Here is an 18,807-nt window from a genome sequence, read left to right on the forward strand (position 1 = left end):
TCAATATGGCCCCCTCCAGACACAAGAGCAATATCAACCCGATACTCCTACTCTTTCCACACTCTCTGTAGCATATCAGGCGTAACAGTTTGGATAGCTGCTGTTATTTCTTGTTTCAAATTATCAATGGTGGCTGGGAGAGGTGGCCAAAACACCATATCCTTAACATACCCCCATAAGAAAAAATCGCAGGGGGTAAGATCAGGGCTTCTTGGAGGCCAGTGATGAAGTGCTCTGTCACGGGCTGCCTGGCGGCCGATCCACCGCCTCGGGTAGTTGACGTTCAGACAATAAGGTTTCATAACTAACCTTTTTCGTAGGACTCTCCATACAGTTGATTGTGGAATTTGCAGCTCTCTGCTAGCTCTGCGAGTCGATTTTCCTGGGCTGCGAACAAATGCTTGCTGGATGCGTGCTACATTTTCATCACTCGTTCTCGGCCATCCAGAACTTTTCCCTTTGCACAAACACCCATTCTCTGTAAACTGTTTATACCAACGTTTAATACACCACCTATCAGGAGGTTTAACACCATACTTCGTTCGAAATGCACGCTGAACAACTGTCGTTGATTCACTTCTGCCATACTCAATAACACAAAAAGCTTTCTGTTGAGCAGTCACCATCTTAGCATCAACTGACGCTGACGCCTAGTCAACAGCGCCTCAAGCAAACAAATGTACATCTAAATGAAACTTTATAGCTCCCTTAATTCGCCGACAGATAGTGCTTAGCTCTGCCTTTTGTCATTGCAGAGTTTTAAATTCCTAAAGTTGTGGTATTCTTTTTGAATCACCCTGTATATATACATGGGAAAAATATATTAAAAAAACAAAGATGCTGTGACTTACCAAAGAAGAAAGTGCTGGTAGAAAGACACAATAAAAAAACACAAACACACATATAAATTTCAAGCTTTTGCAACCCATGGTTGCTTCATCAGGAAAGAGGGAAAGACGAAAGGATGTGGGTTTTACGGGAGAGGGTAAGGAGTCATTCCAATCCCGGGAGCGGAAAGACTTACCTTAGGGGGAAAAAGGGACAGGTATACACTCACACACACACACACACACACACACACACACACACACACACACACACACACACACATATCCATCCGCACATATACAGACACAAGCAGACATATGTAAAGGCAAAGAGTTTGGGCAGAGATGTCAGTCGAGGCGGAAGTACAGAGGCAAAGATGTTGTTGATTAGATTAGATTAGATTAGATTAATACTAGTTCCATGGATCATGAATACGATATTTCGTAATGATGTGGAACGAGTCAAATTTTCCAATACATGACATAATTAGGTTAATTTAACAACATACTTAAGTTAATATAACAACTTTATTTTATTTTATTTTTGTTTTATTTTTTTCTTAATTTATATCTAAAAATTCCTCTATGGAGTAGAAGGAGTTGTCATTCAGAAATTCTTTTAATTTCTTCTTAAATACTTGTTGGTTATCTGTCAGACTTTTGATACTATTTGGTAAGTGACCAAAGACTTTAGTGCCAGTATAATTCACCCCCTTCTGTGCCAAAGTTAGATTTAATCTTGAATAGTGAAGATCATCCTTTCTCCTAGTATTGTAGTTATGCACACTGCTATTACTTTTGAATTGGGTTTGGTTGTTAATAACAAATTTCATAAGAGAGTATATATACTGAGAAGCTACTGTGAATACCCCCAGATCCTTAAATAAATGTCTGCAGGATGATCTTGGGTGGACTCCAGCTATTATTCTGATTACACGCTTTTGTGCAATAAATACTTTATTCCTCAGTGATGAATTACCCCAAAATATGATGCCATATGAAAGCAATGAGTGAAAATAGGCGTAGTAAGCTAATTTACTAAGATGTTTATCACCAAAATTTGCAATGACCCTTATTGCATAAGTAGCTGAACTCAAACGTTTCAGCAGATCATCAATGTGTTTCTTCCAATTTAATCTCTCATCAATGGACACACCTAAAAATTTGCAATATTCTACCTTAGCTATATGCTTCTGATTAAGGTCTATATTTATTAATGGCGTCATACCATTCACTGTACGGAACTGTATGTACTGTGTCTTATCAAAATTCAGTGAGAGTCCGTTTACAAGGAACCACTTAGTAATTTTCTGAAAGACAGTATTGACAATTTCATCAGTTAATTCTTGTTTGTCAGGTGTGATTACCATACTTGTATCATCAGCAAAGAGAACTAACTTTGCCTCTTCATGAATATAGAATGGCAAGTCATTAATATATAATAAGAACAACAAAGGACCCAAGACTGACCCTTATGGAACCCCATTCTTGATAGTTCCCCAGTTTGAGGAATGTGCTGATCTTTGCATGTTACGAGAACTACTTATTTCAACTTTCTGCACTCTTCATTTCAACTTTCTGCACTCTTCAGTGACAAGTGATGTACGAGCGGCAGCAACTTGAAATTAGTGGAGGTTGAGGCCTGGTGGGTAACGGGAAGAGAGGATATATTAAAGGGCAAGTTCCCATCCCCGGAGTTCTGATGGGTTGGTGTCAGTGGGAAGTATCCAGATAACCCGGACGGTGTAACACTGTGCCAAGATGTGCTGGCCGTGCACCAAGGCATGTTTAGCCACAGGGTGATTCTCATTACCAACAAACACTGTCTGCCTGTGTCCATTCATGCGAATGGGAAGTTTGTTGCTGGTCATTCCCACATAGAAGGCTTCATAGTGTAGGCAGGTCAGTTGGTAAATCACGTGGGTGCTTTCACACGTGGCTCTGCCTTTCATCATGTACACGTTCCGGGTTACAGGACTGGAGTAGGTGGTGGTGGGATGGTGCATGGGACAGGTTTTACAGCGGGGGCGGTTACAAGGGTAGGAGCCAGAGGGTAGGGAAGGTGGTCTGGGGATTTCATAGTGATGAACCAAGAGGTTACGAAGGTTAGGTGGATGGCAGAAAGACACTCTTGGTGGAGTGGGGAGGATTTCATGAAGGATGGATCTCATTTCAGGGCAGGATTTGAGGAAGTCGTATCCCTGCTGGAGAGCCACATTCAGAGTCTGATCCAGTCCCAGAAAGTATCCTGTCACAAGTGAGGCACTTTTGGGGTTCTTCTGTGGGAGGTTCTGGGTTTGAGGGGCAAATGAATCTGCCCCAGTCCTGAATCCCTGAACTATTACACCAACAACCTGAAAACAGCTTTCGCATCCCGCAACTACCTTCCCGACCTGGTACAGAAGCAAATAACCAGAGCCACTTCCTCATCCCCTCAAACCTTGTTTCAACAATATGATATCAAGGAAATTATTTTCTACATTCAGCTAGCTAAGACATTTTTATGGTGGCTGTGGAATATTTATTTTTTTAGTGCTCTTTATGTTCTCATGAATCAGACTGATGTAGCAATTAGACAATGACACCAGTACCATTAGCTCTGTGGTTGACTGCATAATGTAAGAACTTCCAATAATGTGTGGCTCTCCTGCTTCTTACTATATTTGTGTTTTCTATGTTTTTGTTTACAGAAAGACATAAAAACACGAGAACTACAGGAACAGAATATGAGTGCACTGCAACAACTAGCTGAACTTGTAGCCCGACATGTGGAGACTGGTCCTGTTGTCAGTCGCTATCTAGTTGAGAAAGGTCTTGAGTTGCCTATTACAGCACGTACCCAGTCTTCTCGCTCACTTGCAGCAACATCTGTGTCCTCTGTTGATGAAAAAAGTGACAAGTGTGATGTTTCAACACCTAGCAGTGACCGCTCCTCCCGCACTCCCACAAGCCCATCTGTTGTCACTCTTGACCTACCAGGTACGTTACTAATATTTCTAATGCAGTACCCTGAATTTTTTAAATAATGCATCTAAATATTAAAATATAAATTTAATGCTCTTATCTTTTCTATTTTCATCAATATTCATGTTATCCCCTTCAAAGTTATCGTCCTCAGATATAATACACTTGTGCCAACACTTCTTCCAATTCTTGAAGCACTTCTCATAAGCACTTTTTGGTACTTCCAGTGATGCAGCTTTTATTTCCTCAATCATTGAAAATCTTCGTCCTTTCATAGGTCTCTTCAGTTTTGGGAACAGGAAAAAGTCACAGGGGGCCAAATCTGGTGAAAATGGTGGCTGAGGCATGATTGTAGTATTGTTTTTGGCCAAAAAATCTCTTACAAGCAACAATGAATGAGCAGGTGAATTGTTGTGATGCAAAAGCCATGAACTGTTTTTCCACAATTCCAGATGTCTTTTGCATATTGCTTCTCGCAAACTGCGCATAACATCAAGGTAATACTCCTTATTGACCATATGACCTTGAGACAAAAATTCATGATGCACTACACCACGGTAATTGGGGGGGGGGGGGGGGAGGGGGGAGGAAAGACAGTGATCAAAACTGTGACATTTAATTGGATGTGGTGTGCTTTTTTCAGTCTTGGCTCTCCAGAGTGCTTCCATTGGGACCATTGGGCTTTGGTTTTGATGTTATGACCGTAAACAATGTTTCATCACCAGTTGTGAGCGTTTTGAGCAAATCAGGATCATCATTGATGTATTTCAGGAACTCCTGAGCAATGCTCATGCAGCGGTCCTTCTGATAAATATTGAAAAGTTTTGGAACAAACTTCGCTGACATACGTCTCCTGCCAATAAAATTGCATGACATGAGCCAACCAATATGCCAACCTCCTCAGCAACTTCCCTTATGGTAATTCGATGATTTTCCAAAACAATTTTCTTCACAGCTTCGACATTATCATCTTTTGTTGATGGGCAGGATCATCCAGAGCGAGGTTCATCATTGGCATCTTCTCAGCCATCTTGGAAGAGCTTGTACCACTTATAAACATTTCTTTTACTTAAAGCAGACTCACCGTTTGCCACTGTTAACATTTCAAGTGTTATAGAGCACTTTATTCCATTTTTCACATAAAATTTTATGCAAATTATTTGCTCCTTTTTTTTTATAGTAATCGAAAGGCGTGGAGCACACTAAAACACATCTAACCTTTCTATCTGTCTAAAACAAACGAAGTTTGCAGTATGCTTGAAAATGTGAACATATGTTCAGGACATGTGTACCAATATAACAAAAAAAAAAAAAAAGACTGATAATCAAATGTACATTGCCCATGCAGTTTGAAAAGTTGCCTTCCTTTTTGGACAGCCATCATATTATGTTGGGTGAATCTTTTTTAGGTGGTCCCAACCAATATTTGTTAACTCATGCAAAGCTGTAGATACTAGAGTGAAGAAAAGACACCATATACTTCAATGCTTGTGCAGACCCTGAATCACTTTTTATGTTGAAAGTATCTACGTCTTCTGCCAGATGTCGGGTTATGCTGTATCTCTGATCATGATGCACATTTATTTAAGATAAATGAGATATTGCCTTACAACGTAGATATTCCTCAGGGTAAATCAGTTATAATAAATCCAGAACAAATGTTTTTAAGAATAGTTTACAAGAGATTATCTGGGATGAATTTATAATGAACCAAAAGCTGCCATAAAATTTAATGTATTCCATGATAAATTCATGTCATTATTTTTAAATAGCCTTACAAATAAGCTAATCTGAAAGGACATTAAACAGCCATGTAAAAACCCATTGATCATCAGAAGGATTAAAGTATCTTGTAAAAGGCAAAGGGAATTGTTTGTGTTGACAGTAACAATTAAAGAGCCAGCAGTGGTTGCAGGCTACAAAAGCTACTGAAAACTACTAAAAAAATTTACTAAAAAATAAAGGAATATGCACATTATGTCCAACAACAGACTTAAGGCTATATAAAAGGCAGTCAAACAAGAGACAGGACAACTGGCCAGAGAACAGGATAACTATTGGCTTAAATGGAAGGGCTATAACTGATAAGTCACAGGTAACAACTGTGTTTAAGTATCGTTTCTTACATCACCTAAAACTTCCAGGCTAAGAGGCCATAGTTGATGTAAAAAAAAGTTTTATCCATCAACCATGCCCTGTAACCCAGAATTTTTAAGTGATGTCAGTACCAACCTTGAAAGCTGACATTGTATGATCATTCATTTCTTAAATATATATGGGGAAAACAGTTCAAGAGAAAAAGTACAGCAGTATGGTGAAAAAGTAACTCAAAATTCAATGGAAAATCCAGGATGGAATGTAACAATACGAGAGAAGGAAAGTTGCCACTCACCATATAGCGGAGATGCTGAGCCGCGATAGCTTTCGGCCATTAAAGCCTTTGTCAGCAGTAGACACACATTCACATACGCACACACGCACACTCACGCAAGTGCAACTAGCACACACATCTGCAGTCTCAGAGAGCTAAAACTACATAAAATTCAGTTGTATGAATAGATCATCAACTTCTCCCTTTGAAATTAGATTCGATTTTGCAAGGTTACCCCATATGCCTGTGTACTGTAAGAAAGAAAACAAGCTGTGGAGGAGCCTGTGACAACATCTAGATAGTTAATGCAACCTGGGACAGGCATAGCCAATTACTCCAGAAATCATTGGCAAATAGCAGGGGCACTAGCCACACCAAAAGGAAGGCACAAATATTGATAAAGACAGAAAGGAGTATCCAAAACCAGAACTGGCCAAGACTCTTTGTCCATAGGAACCTGCAGATACACTTCAGACAAATAGTACTGGCCACCTGATGTTTTCACCAACAGTTCCTCCTGGAGTGGGAGAAGATATGTATGCACGATTGACTGTGCATTGACAGTAGTACTCAAGTCATATTGACAGTAGTACTCAAGTTGCCACAGAGGTGAAGTTACCCCAACTACTTCTGAACTACAACCATCAGATGACCATTCACTAGCAATAATAGGTTGCACCACCAGTAGAGATGGAAGTCTGTCCAATTCTGCTTTCACTTGATCTTGCAGGACAATAGGAATAGGAAGCACATGACAAAAATGAGGCTGAGCCATGGATTTCAAAGAAATATGAGCAGAAAGATTCGTAGCATACCCTATACCTTGCGAAAACAAGTCCAAAAACTCCTCACATACTGTTACCATTTGAGAACATGGTACCTGATTGGACACAAGGTGAACTGTGTTGGTGACAGAAAATCCAAAGGCCTGAAATGCATCCATCCCGAACAAGTTCTCAACACCAGTGTCAGCAACCACCAAAAATGCAATAGAATGAACCACTGACTTGTAAAAGGCAGATGCTGCAAATTGTCCCAACACCACAATGTTCTGTTTGTTATAACTGACCAGCTTCTGTTTGATCAGTGTCAATCAGAGTGAACCTAAAGTCACATAGGTTTGAGGATTCAATAACGTTGCTACAGCACCTGTGTCAACCTGTAGCCAGAGCACTTAGTGAATAACACTTAACTCAATAAACAACTTTGGAGAAATCACAAGCCTTGGTGTCACACAGTTTACATCCACATTCATATCCTGAGCAACCTTTGGTGAATGACACATGGAGGCAACATGGCCTTAATTCTGTCAAGCATTCCAAGCAACCCAGTGCTTAGGGCATGCCAAATGTTCATGCTTGCACAAAATGCAAAGGACAAGATGGAAACAGAAAACACTGATGCTCGCACTGTGGTGGTCACAGCTACCTGGGCCAGCGTTGGTCTGCTCAATACTAGGCCTGCATGTTTGCTGCTGCCACTACTGCTTCCTTATGCAAGCTGTCTGCCATCCTAAGGAGCACATCTTATGACAATACTGCCACATTGCCACACACTACAATTTGGTCACCCATCACCCAAGAAACTTCAGAAGATTGTGCTAGTTGCAACACTTCTGCCATTCAGTGGGTATTCACAGAGTAAAACCTTCTGGCATACTTCCTTGTCTGGAGCTAAATTGATATTTTTTCCACCGCACACCATAGAGTCTGCATAAGAGCCATTATGGTCATCAGTAATGAACGGGCACTTGCAGCTAAGGCCATGAAGTTTGGCTGCCCAGGTCCTGTATGACTGGTTTGATTTCTTGCACCATCTGTTGAATTCAACAAGCACCTCTATCACATGCATTCATTTGTGATGGTAGTTAGGCAATAAACTGCACATGTGATCAAAAGCAAGTGCTGCCAGTTCTTGTAAGGGGGCAAGCTGACACAGTAATTGATACACCTTAGGTGGAATCCACGAGAGAATAAGGCTTTGCACAAATTCGAGTCTGTCACACAAAAAGGCAAAAAATGCTGTTGAGTCTTTTTTTGTAAGCTTCTCAATCCTTGGCTGAATTATCATTTGGAGAAAAAGTGAGTGGATAGACTGGTCACTGCCAAAGTAAGCTGTTCAATCAGGGATGGTAGCACAACATCCATAAAGACTAAACCAGGTGAAATGGCACTTAAAGACTGCACACATGGAAACCATTCCAAACTCATCACCAGTCATGTAGTAACCACGTAATACGAGAAACCAATCCAAATAACACAAATATGGCTTTATTCATAAAACTCTGAACAATAACGGAAATAATCCTCTCATAACTCTATATGTGACAAGGCAAAAGAATCATTAAGAAGGTGCAACATAAGTGATACACAGAACAACTGGTGTGAGCAGTAAAAATTAAAAGAATATAGTGAGTGTGAGTCAGCACTGCTCTGTGCATGTATAGGCATGAGTCACCAGTAGACAGTGCGATGGAGATGGTACCGCGTGCATGCTTCCTACAGGTGGCCTCTAGTGGCCAGTCTGTGCTGATCTCATATATCTTGCACACCAGGTGGAATAATTTTGTCATGGCTGGCTCTCCACAGGATCTCAGTCATTCTGAGGAACTGTTGTCTACTCCAGGGAGTTTGTTTCCTCTTAGGTCTTTCAGTGCTCTGTCATATTTTTCTCATGGTATCGTATCTCCCATCTCATCTTTATCTTCTTCTTCTTCCATTTCTATAATATTGGCCTCAAGTTTGTTCTCCCTATATATATCCTCTACACAATCCTTCCATGTTTCAGCTTCTTCTTTACTTAGTATGGGTTTGCCATCTGAGCTCTTGATATTTAGATGGTTGTTGCTCTTTTCTCTGAAGATCTCTTTAAATTTCATATGCCTCTATCTTCCCCCTAATTAGGCATTCTTTTACAGCATTGGGTTTGTCATCTAGCTATTCCTGCTTAGCGATTTTGGACTTTCTTTCAGTCTCATTTTTTAGACATGAGTATTCTCTTCTGCTTGCTCTGAATGTTGCATTTTCATATTTTCTTCTTTCATCCGCTAAATTAAGTATCTTCTGTGTTATCCAAGAATTTCTATTAGGCATTGTCTTTTTGCTTATGTGTTCCAGCATAGTGTTCCCTATTTCATCTCTCAAAGTTACTCTTTCATTTTTTTCCCCTCTTTGAGTCCAATACTTCATAATGCCCCCACTGAAACTTTCGGTAACCTATGGTACCTTCAGTTTATCCCTGTCTCTTCTCATTTATTTCCTACCTTTTTGCAATTTCTTCAGTTTTAGGCTGTATAGCAAATCATTATGGTATGTTGAGAGTCCACATCTGCCCCTGGAAATGATGTCCAATTTAAAATTTGATTTCAGAACCACTGTCTAACCATTACACAATCAGTTTGAAACATTCCAGTGTCCCCAGATTTCTTCCACATATATAACATAATTTCATGGTTCTTAAACCATGTGCTAGTGATGATTGAACTATACACTGTACAAATTCCTGCCAGGCAGTTTCCTTTTTCATTCCTTTTCCCCAGCCCGCCATGGGGCCCACAGATCTTTCATGAGCTCGTATGTGGCACACATGTGGTCCCAAATTATTGTGGCCATTTCTTCCTTTCTGGGATTCATTCCCTTCCCCATGCTCCTCTCTCCCTGTCGTCGCTCCTTCCCCTCTGCCCCCTCCTTCCCCTCTCTTCGTTTCCTTGCTTACATTGATCTGGATGTCCTCCTGGTTTCTGGTATTTCTCTTGCAATTTTTCTTCCCCCCCCCCCCCCCCCCAACCCGCATGCTGGCATTTTTGGTCCCCCTTATGGGTTTGTACTCCTATTCTAAATTTTACCTCTGTAGTGTGAGCCAACTGGAGAAGAATGTGTGGCCTTACAGCCTCTTTCACCTTTTACTCAACACAATTGTCCTCTTAAGGCTACGTAGCCAGCACGGTAGCAAGTCTGTGTGGTAGAATCTTTATGTACCCTTCTTGGTTGAGCCACCTGACAAAACAGGGATGACACTTCTGATACCTGAGCTGCTGCCTTGTCATGTATGCCTAGGAGTTGTTATTTGTCATTCTTGAGCATCAGAACTCCCAGCAATCGCCACCATAGCAGACAGCCTGTGTTGTTACTGGGTGGCACCCATGAGCAGAACCCCTGATCAGAGTGAATCATATCAGATTTTGCGTACAAAATGCATAAAGCTCCAAAATACTGGCCATTCTTCTAAGGCCATCTTCTTATTTGGAAATGGATCTCTTAATGTTGCTTCTTGGGACCCTGCAGCCTTCTCTTCCCTGTCTGCCCTGTGGAAAGAGGGCAAGTCTTGTCAGCTTGAGGTGAAACCCTGTCCCCATTACCTGGTCTGCTCTGGAACTGATGGGGACACTCTCACCACCACAAAGCTGTTACTTTTCATAGAAATTATTGAAGACAAGTTTAGCAAAGTGGATTCTCTGGTAAAATGCTGTCGGATATACTGTCAACCAAACTTCTTTTGTTGCACAATCTGTAGCCATGTTGGCCACATCCCTGTGTCCATTATGCCACACCAGTCTTTGAATATAGTTCAGGGTTAATTTTTCATAGGGACCTCATTCTTCAAAGTGATGAGGAATTCCGGACCAATCTGGCACAGTGGGGCGTTTATTTTGTCCGGGGTGCCCAGAGAGGCCATAAGGACAATCACATTGATATTGGTGTCTTCATCCTGGCATTTGAGGAGGATAACTTCTCAGAGAATGTCAAGATTATGGTTTACCAATGTGACATTGAGTCTCCCATGATGTGTTTTCAGTGTTTGTGTTTTGGGCAAATGTCTTCGTGCCGAACTGCGGACCATCTATGTGTTGCATGCGGACACCCTCTTGATGAGGAGATCTCCTGTATTCTGCCACCCACGTGTGTTAATTGCCATGGCCATCATTCTCCAGGTTTGCCAGATTGCTCAGTTTGAAGGAAAACAAAATGCAGGAGTATAAGCTTGTTACTTTATCCTACACTGAGGCTCATCAAAAATGTGACTATCTTCACCCTGTGTCTATGACATCTACCTTTACCTCTGTACTGTCCTTTCCCCTTCCTCCTCCTCCTCCTCCTCCTCCCTCCTCCTCATTCAAGTCCCATACCCCTCTCCTCCCCCCCTCCTCTGTGGTCCCCCCCTCTCTGGATGTTGTCCCTCAAACCAGCCAGAGAAATGTTCCCCTTCTTCGACATCTGCCTGTGATGGGGCCCCGTTCCAGAAACCCAACCCCTAGTGTCTTTCAGACTGGCGGCCTACTGTCTCTTGTTGACTGAGGGGTGCACAGCCTGTGCAACCAAAGGTCATCAGCTCTCTCTCTCTCTCTCTCTCTCTCTCTCTCTCTCTCTCTCTCTCTCTCTCTCTCTCCCCCCCCCCTCCCCCCCCTCTCCCTCTCCATACCGGACCTCGTTGAAATCTGCTCTTCTCTCCAGGCCCTAGCCTTCTCAATATACGAAGGAGGAGAAGAAGAAGAAGAAATGTAAATCCCGGGACAAGGCCTGTCTGCTGCACTAGAGGTGCCACTCCCCCTTCACAATCCACAGTGCAAGCCTGACACCTTGTTAATAGATGTTGCCCAATCCTTATTAGTGATGGATGGTGACCCAGTGGCATGACTGGCTTCAGCCTGTTTGCCTCCTGTTTGGATCCCTGTTTTATGCTCATTCAATGGAATTGTAATCAATACTACCATCACCTTCCATTACAGTCTGTTTATTTCCCTTGTGGGGCATTGCTTTTTCACCTAGTCAGTAGCTGCTGCTTTTCCTGTGTTTTTCTTGTCTTTTGTGCCATTTTGTTCCCTCTTTTCTTGCGTGTTTTTCCCCTGGTGTGGTCCTCACTGTGTGGCAACCGTGGTGTGGTGTGAGGTCAGTATTGGCCGGCTGCAGCGCCAATGCTCTGTCACTCATAGTGTGTTTGGGCATCCCCTGCTCTTGCCCATCCTCATCTCCCCCCTCCTCCCCCCACACCCCACTGACCTGTTCTTTACTACTCTGCCACCCCAACATTCCTTATGCTTCTCTGTTTCTAATTACATGCCAATAATAACTTTCCAAAGACCTTACATCAGAACTTATATTAATTTAAGAAACAACTTTTAATTACTTGTATCAATTCAAAGACCTTATGTATCAATATTAACTGAAAAAATAACTTTCCGTAATTTCTCAAGTCATAAAGCATAGATTGTAAACCTAATTAATGCCTTTTTGGGTATTCTGTAAATTAAATATGCAGGTTTCCTTTGTTTTAATTGTGAATGTGTGTGTGTGTGGGGGGGGGGGGGGGGGTAGCACACATTCAGCCTACCATTAATGGTGCATAAGCACTTGCAAACTCAACTGCTAATGAGCCACTCACAAGCCTATTGCTCACACAAGCCACTTGGTGTGAGCCACCTCCAGTCACTTTTTCTGGGAAGCACAAAATGGTGCTCAAGCTCAATGAGAGCAGCACTGTTGGATGCTCATAGACGTTGGTGATAGAATGTTCAGGTAAGGTTTGCTGTTTCAGTTTTTTACTCTGAGGGGCTTATGAGCTGCACATAAGAATGTTTTTTGGTAATGTATGTGCACTTGTAACAAGTTTCCCTACTTGAAATCATATTGTACCATCATTGGTTGCTTTGAAGAACATGTGTTATAGATGACTACGATGTCTTTCGCGATGGAGTCCTTGCATAAAAAGTTCTCGGTTTACTTGCCATGTCAAATTTGGATAAAATCCCGAGCTTTTGATGACTACCTCCGTCAGCTTTGTCAGGGATAAAACTGACTGTTGTGGACCGGTGAGGCTTCCGCTTTTATAAGCAGTGGATGGCTTTTCATTGGCTGGATGATGTCACTACGTCCATAGATTTTGTTTGCGCACTTTATCCAGCGTTGCTTACAGTGCCATCCATCACAGCAGGTGGAGAACTGCGAGGAATGTAAGAAGTCTCCCTCTGCACTCTTTCTTTATGAACTGCGCACTTCCATGCATTGCTGAGTGCATATCCGGAGTCTCTGTTGAAATTATTTTCACATAGTCTAATTTCAACTGCTTCCCTGATGACAGAGTCCCAATAGTTTGAAGCGTGAGCAAGTATTCTTGTTTCATCAAATAGAGTTAGTTGTGCTAACAGCTGACAGTTATCCTCAATGCCACCGATTATCATAAGAAAGTGGCCCTATTATTGGAAAATACCACGTACCGGATTCTTAAACGGGATCCCACAGCAGCACTTAGCAGGAAGACAGGGGAGCTACTGAAGAACTCTGGCCTCCCAGAGAACTAGTCAAGAATCTACAACCAAGAGCACCGAGGCCACCCAGTTTTTATGGTCTACTCAAGGTCCATAAAGATGGGATCCCATTGAGACCTATTGTTAGTGCTATTGGGTCTCCTACAAATTGGTTGGCAAAATACTTAACCAAAGTATTAGCACCTATAGTCGGCCACTGTAGCCATCATATTAACAACTCAAAAATGTGTATTGACATCATAAAGCAGATGAGGATAGGTCCGAATGACATCATGATCAGCCTAGGCATGGTCTCTTCATTTACAAAGATACTGGTGAAAGATACATTAAAACTGTTGGCTGCTCATTTCTCTCCTGAAATACTGAAGTTATTTTGACACACATTGATGCCCACCTACTTTTTGTATGGTGGAAAGTATTATGAAATGACTGATGGAACAGCCATGGGTTCACCAATGTCACCAGCCATAGCTAACTTTTTCATGGAGGATTTCGAAGAACGAGCACTGAACAGTGCTCCCTTATGTCCATCCTGCTTCTTCAGGTATCTTGATGATACATTTTTAATCTGGCCACATGGCAATGAGGCACTGCAGCAGTTTGTTGATCATTTGAATGGTATACACCTGAACATAAGGTTTACAATGGAGGTAGAGGAGGCTGGGAAGTTACCCTTCTTAGATGTGCTGGTGGAGCAAAAATCAGATGGACGTCTTGGACATTCTGTATACAGAAAACCGACACATACAGATTTATATCTAAATGCACATAGTTTTCACCACCCAGCTCAGAAGAGAGCTACGGTGAATACCTTGGTACACAAAGCAAGGACTATTTCGGACAAGGATCATCTCGGCTCCGAGATCAACCATCTGACAATGGTATTCAGAAAAAAATGGATATTCTGATCATAATACCACAGCTACTCTGGTGAAGAAACCTAGGAAGGACGCTGTTCGAACAAATCAAGAGGACCAACACATCGCGTGGCTACCATTCTGTGGTGCAACGACCAGCAAGTTCGGTACAGTCCTGAGCCAGCAGGGAATCAGATCAGACCAGTCTTCCAGTCAACCAGGAAGATTAAGGAAATGTTGCGACCTGTGAAACATAATCTCGGCCTGAGAGTACCGGGAATTTACAGCATTCCTTGCGAGTGTGGCAAAAATTATGTGGGCCAGTCTATAAGAACTGTTGCTGATCACTGTGTGGAACATCAGTGTCATCTGAAATACAGGTATCTAGAAAAATCAGTGTTGGCTGAGCACAGTTTCTTAAATAAACGTAAGATGCTATTCGATGAAACAAGAAAACTTGTTCACGCTTCAGACTATTGGGACTCTGTCGTCAGGGAAGCAGTTGAAATTAGACTTTGTGAAAATAATTTCAACAGAGACTCCGGATATGCACTCAGCAATGTATGGAAGTGCACAGTTGATAAAGAAAGAGCGCAGAGGGAGACTTCTTACATTCCTCGCAGTTCTCTGCCTGTTGTGATGGATGGCGCTGCAAGAAACACTGGATAAAATGCGCAAAACAAAGTCGATGGACATAGAGGGCACCACCTCCGTATTTCACCGTGACATCATCCAGCCAATGAGAAGTTGTCCACTGCTTATAAAAGCAGAAGCCTCATTGGTCCATGACAGTCAGTTTTACCCCTGACAAAGATGACGGAGGTAGTCATCGAAAGCTCAGGATTTTATCCAAATTTGAAGTGGCAAGTAAACCAAGAACTTTTTATGTATGTGTTATAGATACCAGTTTTGACTATCAACAATGATAAGTTCATGGTGTAATAACAGTAGTATTATGAAAGGGGTAGATTGCTGCTCACCACGTAGAAGGGGTATTGAGTTGCAGATTGGTGAAAAGACAGCTATACATTTAAGCTTTGGGATAAAAATGTTCTACTTCAGGAATGGAAAACATTCACATAAGCACAACTCCCACACACATGGCCACTGTCTCCAGCCACAGTTTTGTCTCTGTTGTTAGTTACTGTGCCATCTGACAGATGAAACATAGTGCTTACCCAAAGTAAGTTTCTGTTTAGTTTTCTTTATACACTTATTGTTTCCCTTAATAAATTTTAGTTGTCTCTTCACAAGAAACATATTAGAGATATTTTCAAATACTTTTATTTAATTTACTGTTGTCTCTCCTTGCCTCCTCCCCACACCCCCTCTACCACTATCTGGCAGAGCTCCTTTTGCTGGAGATTACAGTAATGCTAGCAATAATTCAAACATGAAATGTTGTGACTACATTGACAGTAATACTGTGGATGTTATGTATCTTTAGCAACATTTGTTGATTTAAGAATAACTACTAAATTCTTGAAATAAAACCATGTTTCAGATGTATGCAAACATAAGTGATATTTTCATCGGTGAGTATGTTGCACATACATTTTAAACTGTTTATGTGATTGTTGTCTTTGAAATATAATGATAATCTCCAGAAATACACATTATGTAAAGTGGTAATACATACAATACACAAACATTAAATCTCCTACAATTTTGTAGTAACATGAAGCATGTTCCAAGGTGGCACCATAACAACATTTATCATTTTAAGACTGGTCCAAGAGATATACACTACCCTTTGTATGCAATGTGGAATATGTACCTTGCTTAATCACATCATAAAATAAGAGAAAGACCCATAGACTGTTTTTCTTGTCTTGTAAAGTTCACCAAGTGAGTTGCAGTTGCATTAAAAATTTCTCTTAAAGCTTAAATTTCTATATTATTAAGTTTTTCCAGTAATTGTGATTTAGACTTAATGCATGTTAATGAACACCACTAGTAGCAGATCACTTCACCACAGTAGTTCCCAATTTTGCACATTACGATTTATTTATTTATTTAGTTTTGTTTATTTATTTTCAGTCCAGAGATTGGAACGGACACCCAGATCCTCAACACAACAAAAGAGGCACAAGAAGTTCTCTCACTAAACTTGAGGAAAAGTTTCCAGTAATGATAGTAATTTTTTTAGTGTAATTTTCTGTTGAACAACTCTCCTTTAGTTTCAGTGTTTTCCTTACATAAGTTCATAAGTATTAGAAGTTACGCTTTTGGACAAATTTAAAGTACTGTTACATTTTCTGATTGGCTTATGCTCTATATTACACTAGTAATGGAAGCCCCTTATCCTTATGAATATGTCATGTTATTACACAAGACAGTTATTTTCATATAAATTGATCATTTGTTCTGCACAGAATCTCTCAGAAAATGTCTATATTTTTAAGTTATTACTTATAAATTATGAATCATGTCTGTCACACTATATATCTTTTAATGAATAGTATTCTGCAAGACACCAAGTTGTAACCATCATTGTATATATTTATAAAAATATGCCAAAATTTCTAATGAAGTTTATCAGAATATTTTTCAAATATTACAGTATATCATGCAGAAGTAATCCTGACAGTTCTTCAAATTCTCTACATTACAGTCCATACATATTACAAGAACAGATATGTGGTGTCACCGCTAGACACCACACTTGCTAGGTGGTAACTTAAATCGGCCGCGGTCCTGTAGTACATGTCGGACCCGCGTGTCGCCACTGTGTATTCGCAAACGTAGCGCCACCACAGGGCAGGTCACAAGACACGGACATGACCTCGCCCCAGTTGTACGGACGACATAGCTTGCGACCACACGTATCACGTCTTCCTCTCATTTGCCGAGAGACAGATTAAATAGCCTTCAGCTAGTCCATCGCTACTACCTAGCAAGGCGCCATGTGTATCATTGCTAATTACTTACTACTATGCAAGAGATGTATTTCAACAAGAAGAACATCATTAAAAGTTAAGTAGATGACAATCTCTCTTCTTTTCTTTATAGTTTTTCATCCAGTCTCCTGTTTCAGAATTTACGCCCGTCTGCGTTAGTTTCGCGTGCACCTAGCCACTCATTGTGTCGAGACCTTAGGGAATCGACACAACAAGATATGTGTGTGTTTGTGTGTGCGTGTTTTTCACATCGCCTCCTAAACCCATGGACCGAGTTCAACCAGACTTGGTACACATATCTCTTACTGTTAGGCAACAGTCGCTGTGGGGCTGAGAGCCACCTACCTATCATAGTTCAGGAGACATGACATCAGAAACAGTGAGATACATGAAAAGCATCTGCATCATGCATGACACTTAAGTGATTACTTCTGTGCTACTAACTGTATTCCTAATAATATTCACCATATAGTGGAGATGCTGAGTTGCAGATAGGAACAACAAAAAGTCTGTCCAAATTTCTTTTTGTTGTGTCTTTCTGCAACTCAGCATTTCCGCTATACAGTGAGTGGTGACTTTCCTTTTCAAACATTGTTACATTCCAATCTGGATTTTCCATTATTTGATTTTATTCCTAATAAATTTTGTTTGAAATATCCACATATGCAACCAAATGCACGTACAAAAGTGTATAATGGTACCACACATAATTCAGGAGATATGGCATCATAACCACTGAGGTAAATAACAACTGCCACATTGTGAATGATGTTTAGAGCTATTACTTCTTTGTTGCTAACTCTGTTCACAACATATTTTGCTAACAGTATCCACATATACTGCTGAATGTACCTACACAAATATGTCATTGTACAGCACATAGTTCAAGAGGTATGGTATCATAAACACTGAGATATACGAAAAAAATGTCACATCTTGCACAAAGTTTTAATACATTATTTTTTACTACAAAGACACTTCTGCAGTAAAGTCAACTTAAGGACATTCCTGACACTTGTCAGCACTTTTGACAGCTTTTAACTGCAAAGCACAAAAGGCTGTAGGCGAAAACGATAGCCATCTATAGAGCCATGAAGAGGCATTCCAATTGAGACATTTACAAAATAGCATTGTAGATGTGCAAATCAGTTTCATCCAGTGTACAGAGACTGTCTGGGATCATGTTTCTTAATTTGGCTACTGTAATTACACATTTGCACATTATGCCTATTTCTTTCTACAAATATTTCATAATTTGAAAGGTATTTTTATGAATGGATAGAAAGAAAATTTTTTCAATACTTCACTACAAACACAGTTCTTTTTTTCCATTTCTGGTAGAAAAATGGTAAAATAAATACCCCAGGCAATGCTGAGTTTGTCAGCATGTAGTATATAAAATTAAACCCATGTAAATAATTAAACAAGTTTTTATACATTTATTTATGTAATGGTCCTGTAAACCTAGTGTTGTAAAACAGACCAGCTCATACGTAATATGAACATTGCTTACAGTAAAACACACTAATTTTTCAAGTACAAATAATTCTACATAATGTTATTTTATTAAGGCTATTTTTTAAAAAAAATAGCATCAGAAAGTGGTACAGCTTCCTTTTCCTAGATA

General features: G+C 40.6%; 1 protein-coding gene across 4 annotated transcripts in view; it reads left to right on the forward strand.

The window, feature by feature from the left end:
• The window catches only part of LOC126235713 (coiled-coil domain-containing protein 39), a 408,779-nt gene extending 392,136 nt beyond the window's left edge, over positions 1 to 16,643 (forward strand). For 3 of the 4 annotated variants that reach the window (XM_049944479.1, XM_049944477.1, XM_049944478.1), the window contains 2 exons: positions 3,518 to 3,806; positions 16,321 to 16,641. In XM_049944479.1, coding sequence (XP_049800436.1) covers positions 3,518 to 3,806; positions 16,321 to 16,388 — 357 coding nt within the window. In that variant the 3' untranslated portion in view covers positions 16,389 to 16,641. Of the gene's footprint in view, positions 1 to 3,517; positions 3,807 to 16,320 lie in introns of all 4 variants that reach the window. The other variant, XM_049944476.1, reaches the window with a different exon arrangement.
• The last annotated feature ends 2,164 nt before the right edge of the window (positions 16,644 to 18,807 follow it).

Source organism: Schistocerca nitens, chromosome 2 (genome assembly GCF_023898315.1).
Source record: "Schistocerca nitens isolate TAMUIC-IGC-003100 chromosome 2, iqSchNite1.1, whole genome shotgun sequence".
In the NCBI taxonomy this organism is placed as follows: domain Eukaryota; kingdom Metazoa; phylum Arthropoda; class Insecta; order Orthoptera; family Acrididae; genus Schistocerca; species Schistocerca nitens.